We start from the raw sequence: 8,034 nt of genomic DNA, 5'->3' as shown, positions 1-8,034 counted from the left end.
ATAGAATTTCAGGACATGGAAGTAATGATTCAATTTATTTAATGAGAAGTTATTAAGAGAAATATTTGCCTGTTAAGAGCTACGATGGTGGAATAAGGATGCTCAACTACCCCTGATCTTTCCATACATGCAATAAAAGAAAATAAATTACTTAAAAACAAAGGAAAAATGAAAGAATACATCTCACTTCGTTAAGAGGGGAGAGTAGACCAGGAAGTACAGCATCTACAAGAATTGGCAGAACTTGGAGCAGCCCCAACATGTGGTAGATCCACTAGAGGCAACAAAACTGCAGAACAAGAGGGACACCAGCTTGAATCACTCCACTCAGGTATAGAGAGGCAAAAAACCTACAAATTTTCATGTGGTAGCACAAAGGAACAGAGAGGGGAAACTGGAGCTTCAGGCTGCTACTCACTCCCTTGTGGCAGCAGAGCTCTGGGGCTACAAGGGAACAGAGAAGATCTGGAACTATAATAACTTTCTCATTCCCACATGTCAGTAGAGTGACTAAGGTGTCAGCAAAGGAACTTCCCAGCCCAAGCCACTTGACAGGAGAAAGAAAGTAGCAGAGTGTGGGCCAGACCAGTCCATAAAACAACAAGGGAATTGGTAGCACAGGGTGCTGAATATAACTTGATAAAACTGCTGCCAACCTCCCCAGAGCAAGTAAGAAGGATTACCTTTTCTACAGACCCACAATGAGGAATAAGGAAGCCAGGTCTACTCTAAGCACCAGGGAAAAGTGTTCTGCAAGCTTGGAGCAATGTGGTCTCTACACCAGGAACAAAGAAGAAACTCAACAGATAGATAAAATAATGGGGGAAAAGACAAAAACAGCAAATAGAAAAATGAGCAAAAGACAAAAAAAAATCTGACCATAGCGAGTTACTTTAGTTATAGGAATGACCAAAATATAAACTCAGAAGAGGACAACAGTGACAAAAAGGAAATATATGATGCCTCCAAGGAAAGGGTAAAATAATGTCAGACCTCAGAAAGAACCCCTGGAAGAACTTGGAAAGAAGTTTAAAAAATAATAAGAGAATTTACAGAAATACTCAGCAGCTGGAAAAGAATTCAATGAAGAAAGCAACTCCATAAAAACTATGAGACCAAAAAGAAACTTAGACACAAAAAAACCTCGAAGAAAACTCCCTAAGGAACAGAATGGTTCAAAAAGAAATGGATGCAAAAAAAAAAAAACCCTGAATAAAATAACTCATTAAAGAGTAGGATTGTCCAAAGGGAAAAGGAAATAAAAATTCAAAGGGAAAAATAATTTCCTAAAATTAGATTTTAACAAATATAAACTAGTAAAACCACAAGACATCAGGAAACAAGACAAAATAAAAAAGCTATAAAGAGTACATTCTATGTAAGGGACTGTGCTAGATGCTGAGGATACAAAGATTAAAAAAAAGAAGAAAAAGTCTCATACAGTTTAAACTCCTCTAGAGGATACAACCTATATACCTAAGAAAATATGAAATTTATATTATCTGGAAAAGTCAAAGTATGTATCATATAGTCTGTTTTGAACTTTTTTTGTGCCTGTTCCTTACCCATTTTCAGACTTCTATTTCCCTTCCTTCATCCTTTAATCACTCTCCCCTTCATCCAGCTGTTATTTCCTCCTAGTTAACTTTCAATACTAGCTAGTTCCAGCCATCTATTTACTCTTTTCCTATCTTGAGAGTTGTAGAACAATTATGCTAACAATCCAGATCAAAAGTTACTTAAACATTTCAGCCTGATATTTCCATTTGCTTTCTATATTTTTCTCCTTGATTGGTAGGGGCAACTGGAGCCAACTCAAACTGATTCTCAAGAGATCATATTTAAATTTTCATTATGATCATTTGTTTATAAATTTATACTATGATCACTTGAAATAAGGAAAGCATAAAAACCACAGCTTGATAATAGTTTTCTTTTTTTCTAGACTTAAAAAAGCTTTGGAATGATCACTTACTCAAAAAATCTCAAACTTGGTGTTAATGTGGAAAAGGCTATTTTATTTCATACCCATGAGAATGGGTACTCAAGAGTCAATGTACAGTTGTTACAGCCAGCAAGAAAGTACAAGAAATGGGATCACAGAGTCTCTCTTTTACCATAGTACCTAACATGAATCAGTCCTTCCTCTTGTTCAACTTTGTCCAGTTATTAGAAAGTTATAATCTAGACACAACAGTCAGCTGATTGGAATGCAATTTACAACCCCAATCATTCACATGGGTTTTAACCAATAAAAGTAAAGCAATTTTACATGTTATCCTCTTAAAGGACTGACCTAACATGTGTTCCTCAGCATGTCTTGCCGACATGGATGTGGGGGAAAAGAGCTTAATCTACGAACTTGAAACTCAACTCATTTTTTTATTCCATTATACAGGCTTATGAAAGGAGTCCACTATCTTGTAAGGGTCTCTTCTTCACAAAATAATTGGACAAATTTGAATAATACAAATTAAAAATGGAAGTATATAAATTTTTTTAAATAAGGGAAGTATTTTTCATCTCAGCCCTGCTTATCATTTTAGAGTATCAGAATCATTCCAAATTCCTGATGTCCTTCCTAAAACTTAGAAATTTAACTTTTTCTCCCAAGTTTCCTCCTTTCAATTTACAAAATCACCATGCTCATACTCAATGAGGTTTTCATCGTCAGAGTAATCTTTAGCTCTTCTCTCTTCCTTAACCTCAATATCCAAGTAGTTCACAAATCCTGGACAAAGAGATAATAATAGTGTCTCTCCTTGTACATATCCAGTGATTTGGAATTCATTATCACTCTGGCAAGTCATTCCATTTCAGTAAAACTCTCATAGTTAGGAAGTTGTTTTTTTATATGGAATCTATATTCTTCCTTCTGGTCATAATCATACTTTTATACTTTGCTCTTAGTAGTATTCTGTTCTGAATTCTAGTTGTTCTATGGTGGAATAAGTGTAACAAGTCTATCCAATCTGAACATAAATTAAATATCTTATGTAAGTAAGCCCCTCTACAAATACAAATTAGCATTTTCTTTGCAAAATATAGCCTCAGAGTGCTGGCTAGAGAACTAAGAAGTAAAACCTAAATCCAACTCTTTCTGATTTTGAGGCCAGTTGTCTATAGAGCTTGGTGGCATAGTTGAGCATTCAGACCTGGAGTTAGAAGAATTTGAGTTCAAGTTCAGCCTTAAACACCATCTATGTTCCACTTTTTCATTTAAATCATTTAAACATCTATTTGCTTACAAATATAATAATAGAATTTAATAATAATATAATAAAATAATAAATAGCATTTACATTGTAGAGTTATAAATAAAGCATTTACATCATAGAGTTGTTATGAGGATCAAGTGAGATAATATTTGCAAAATGTCTAACATTGTTCCTGGTACATAATAGATACTCTATAAATGCTTATTTCTGTCCCATTACACAATAGAAATTCTTTAATACATGGCTTTTTGTTCATTCATTCTCTCACCCATTCATTTATTCACATATTCAGCAATTAGCTAATTTTGGCTTACAAGTCCCACTTGAATCATGGATGAAGAATTTCCTTTTAGAATTATTTTAGGCATCAAAAGATGAAGCAGACATTCAATTCCTATATATTAAATTAATAAATGTTATTCCTGATTAAATTCTCTTATACAATTTGAAAATGTGTTTCCTTACAGATGAAATTTAATTATACTAAATACAAATTTCCTAAATGTCTACTGTTTTGCAAGAATGAGAGTTTTTGAGATCATCTCTGTGTTAATGGAATGAACAATAAGTGAGAAGGCTATACCACAAACAAAGAACAAAATAATGGCACAATATAAGTTCAAACAAAATTTTATGTGAGTGAAGTCTATAGAGGAAAAGAATATACCTTTACTTTGAGGGAATAGAAAACATTTCCTATCATATATAATCTTTTATCTAAGTTTTTAAAAAAGAACAGGATATCAATCTGGAAAAATGGGTTGGGTCATTATTAATATAGGGGCTGATATGAACTAAAACATGGAGGTGAGAAAGTTTGAAATGTGTTTGGGACAGAAGCAGTTTATTAACACCAATAGAACTGAAGAAAATGATTTCTGAATCTCCAACTGGCCTAGGCAAAATGAATGAATGAAAGCTGGCAAATGACCAGAAATTAAGAGAATAAGAACTAATTCGCTAACTTATTACAAAATGAGTTTTTCCACTACCCATCTATTTTTCTACTTGTTCACTTTAATCACAGTTCTTGATTTAATAACTATCTAAGAATAAAACAGTTATCCTTTTCCACATAGAAGTATTTTCTCAGTCCTTCATTGATTTCATTTCTCCCATTATAAAGAGATGTCCAAAGATTCAATCATAGTGTCTGTCTTTGAGGAATACTTGTTGACCTCATGCATGCCTAATGCAATTCATAATATGGAGTTTACAAATGAAATTACAAATCCATGGGGTTCCATACTGGAAGAATTTTAGAGATCATCTGGTGAAAAATTTTTATTTTATAGACAAGGAAATGTAAGGCTGAAGCAATAGTACCAAGGTTATATAAGGAATAAGAAGTAAATCCAAGATTCAAATACAGGTCTTTTAACTCCAAATTGCATAAACATTTCCCTTCATCAGTGATAATTCAAATAATTCTTATAATTTATTAATTCAACAGGGAATATTGAAGGTACTTATGATGTTCATTCCCAACATGAACACATATGTGCATGCACCCTGGGTATGTTCACATGTTTGAACACACTTAAACATAGTATACACCCCACACATGCATGTGTGTACATATATTATATATACACACTCATTCACATATATATATTTTAATAAGAAAATAAGTTCATTTAGAATTTCAATATACAGAAAAAAGTTATGTAAATCCCAGCTCTTCCATTTATTAGAAGTATGAGTCACTTTACTTTTCTCTTTCTCAATTTACTCATTTGTAAAATTTTAATCATAGTTAATGTTCTGTCCACTTTACAAGGTCATTGGGGATCTTCAAGCACAGATTAGATTATACCTTTCAGAGTTATTGTTGATCAGATTTATGCTTTGGCTGTTGGTTGACCTAGATAAATAGATAGGGAACCTTTCGATTCTGGGAAATTACAACTCTATTAAAAGCATATGAAAGCATGTATGTGGAAAATCTTTATAATCATTAAGTGATATGTAAATGTTGGATGATGACATTTAATGATATAGCAGAATGATATATAATGCACTATAAATTCTGGTAGTAATCTAGATGCCCATTTCCTTTTGATAGTTCAGATGACCCAGTGATTTTAATACTACTTAGTATTAGAAAAATCCAGAAGCAAGTAAGTGGCATAGAGAAAATAGTACTTGACCTGGAATTAGGAAGACTTGAGTTAAAATATGACCTTGAATGCTTCCTGGCTGTTTGTCCTTAGGTTAGTTACTTAATTTCTGTTATTATTATTTTCCTCAGTTGTAAAATTGTCTATCATAATAGAACTTACCTTGCACAGATGTTGTGAGCATCATTTGATATAATATTTATATAGTATTCATAATTCCTGGCATATAGTGAACACAATAAATCCTAATTGATTTTCTTATTCTTCTAGCCCACACTACTTGGTAATTATGACTCAACTCCCTAATAGGCCAAGCATCCACTAAGTCCTGCCCTTTCTCCTAAAAAATAGTTGGACTATCCGCTTACGAATCTGTTTGGTCTTTATGCTGTAGATGAGGGGGTTAAGTACAGGTGGGAGTAAAAGATACACATTGGCCATCACTGTGTGCACAATGGGTGAGAGGTGTTTCCCAAAACGGTGGACCATCGTGGCACCAATAAAAGGTATGTAGAAGAGCAGCAAAGCACAGATGTGAGAGAGGCAGGTATTGAAGGCCTTGAACCTCTCAGCCCATGAGGCAATGCCCAGTACAGTCTTCAAGATGAGAATATAAGAGAAAAGAATGACAAGAACATCCAATCCCAGAGTACAGATGACAGCAATAAGACCATAAAGTATGTTGACACGTGTGCTGGCAGAAGCAAGTCGCATGACATCCTGATGGAGGCAGTAAGAGTGAGAGAGAACATTGGAGTGGTAGAAAGGCAGCCTCTTGATAAGCAAGGGTGCAGGGAGGACCACAAAGACAGCACGGGCAAGGACAGCTAATCCAATCTTGCCAATGACCTCATAGGTGAGGATGGAAGAATAACGCAGTGGATCTCGAATAGCCACAAAGCGATCAAAGGCCATGGATACCAACACCCCAGATTCTGTGATTCCAAACACATGGATGAAAAACATCTGAGTGATGCAGGCATCAAAGGGGATTTCAGGGGCATTGAACCAGAAAATGCTGAGCATGGAAGGCAGGGTGGATATAGAGAGACCCACATCAGTCAGTGCCAAGATGGAGAGAAAGTAGTACATGGGCTCATGGAGGCTTCTATCCATCTTAATGATGGACAAGATGGTGCAATTGCCAAGAAGAGTGAGGGTGTAGAGGAGTCCCAGTGGGAATGCCATCCAAGAATTCTTCTCTGGCATTCCTGGTATACCTGTCAGTATAAAACTGTGGTGATTGATGTGAGAGATATTCAAGGAAAGCATAGTATCCCAAGAAAGGGGCGTCTCTGAAGAAAGGAGGCAGTTCCTGCAATGAAAGAATATTCTTTTAAGGTCTGGATAGAAAAGCACCATTAGATTGGGGCAGGAGGGGAATAGAGACATGAGGTTTTTCTCCCTAACTTTACCCTTTATCTCCTTAGAGGTCTCAAATATGTTAACATCTGTATTGTCTTTGGCTAGTAAATATGAAAAAAGGAGGATACACTTAGAAAGGCATTATCTTTAATAAGTAAATAGTACTGAGAACCCAGACTCAAGGATTTAAAGACTAACCTTTGGATTACTATCATTACTATGTTCATTTCTGCAGTTTAAATGTTGGCAGAGTAGTGGCAAAAGCAATAGAGAAAATTCATGGTAATTTAGAACTGTGTCATACTGGGGTAATATTCATTTAAATCTTCATTTCCACTTTAAATGCACTCTCTAAAAGAAAATATATACTTTCTCTATAATCATGAAATATAATTATTCTATACTCATCATATGAGTATACAATATTACACATACATATTCTAGACATATATTTGCATCTTATAATTTAAAAAAATCAAATCTATATACTAATTTCCAGGTATTTCAATGTATGAACATATGTCATCATTTCTTTCTAAAAGTTATTCAGCATTTGTGGAAATTGGCCTCTTTTCTGATGGATAGGACACCTCCCTACCAGCTTTGGGAAAATGGAAAAAACTACTCTGAGTTACTAGGAACATTGAGATATACTGATTCTAACTATCCTTGACACCCTGAAAATTTACTTTCCTTTTCTGGTCTCAACTTTCCAATCAATAAAAATAGGAATATTATTACTTATCTTGCCTTACCTCAGGTCTCTGTTAGCTCCTGCCTTTACTATATGAGCTGGAAATGGAAATAAGTCCCGCCATCTACCTCACAGCATATTAAACACCAGTCCAAGAACTAGAAGGAAAGCTCTTCCTGAGTCACCTAGGAGAGAGAATCTATTCAATGTTTAAGTGTGGTCTGGGAGAAACTTATTTGTGTGTAGGAGAGTTCTCCAATATTTCACTATCTTCTATTAGCACCTGACCCTAATAATCCACAACATCTGCTTTGAACGTAAGCTAAGATTAAGTACTGGGCATACCTCATTTACCTTACTACAGGGTTTGATAATCAAATTAGTATTATCTTGGTTCTAAGTAACCATGAGAAGGAAAATAATATACACAATGACCACAATGATGAAAATGGAAAGAACTATGATGGAGCTGAATGACTTTTGCAAAATTAAAAAGAATAAGCATAGAGACAAAGAAGAGATTTGAATATATATTTCATTCCTTTCCAGAAATCAGGTCCATAGTACTGCATATAGTTCTAACTTTTTGGATGTATTGATCCATTTTAAAATACTTTTTTCTTTTTTTCTTACAGTA

The 8,034-nt window shown here is 34.6% G+C and overlaps 1 protein-coding gene across 1 annotated transcript; it reads right to left on the bottom strand.

Moving 5' to 3' along the window:
- Positions 1 to 5,659: 5,659 nt before the first annotated feature.
- Positions 5,660 to 6,610, bottom strand: LOC100618496 (olfactory receptor 51H1-like). Its single transcript, XM_016433253.2, has one exon. The coding sequence runs from the start codon at positions 6,608 to 6,610 to the stop codon at positions 5,660 to 5,662; it is 951 nt and encodes a 316-aa protein (XP_016288739.2).
- Positions 6,611 to 8,034: the final 1,424 nt, after the last annotated feature.

Source organism: Monodelphis domestica, chromosome 4, assembly GCF_027887165.1.
Source record: "Monodelphis domestica isolate mMonDom1 chromosome 4, mMonDom1.pri, whole genome shotgun sequence".
NCBI lineage: Eukaryota > Metazoa > Chordata > Mammalia > Didelphimorphia > Didelphidae > Monodelphis > Monodelphis domestica.
This window is presented reverse-complemented; position numbering and strand designations above follow the sequence as displayed.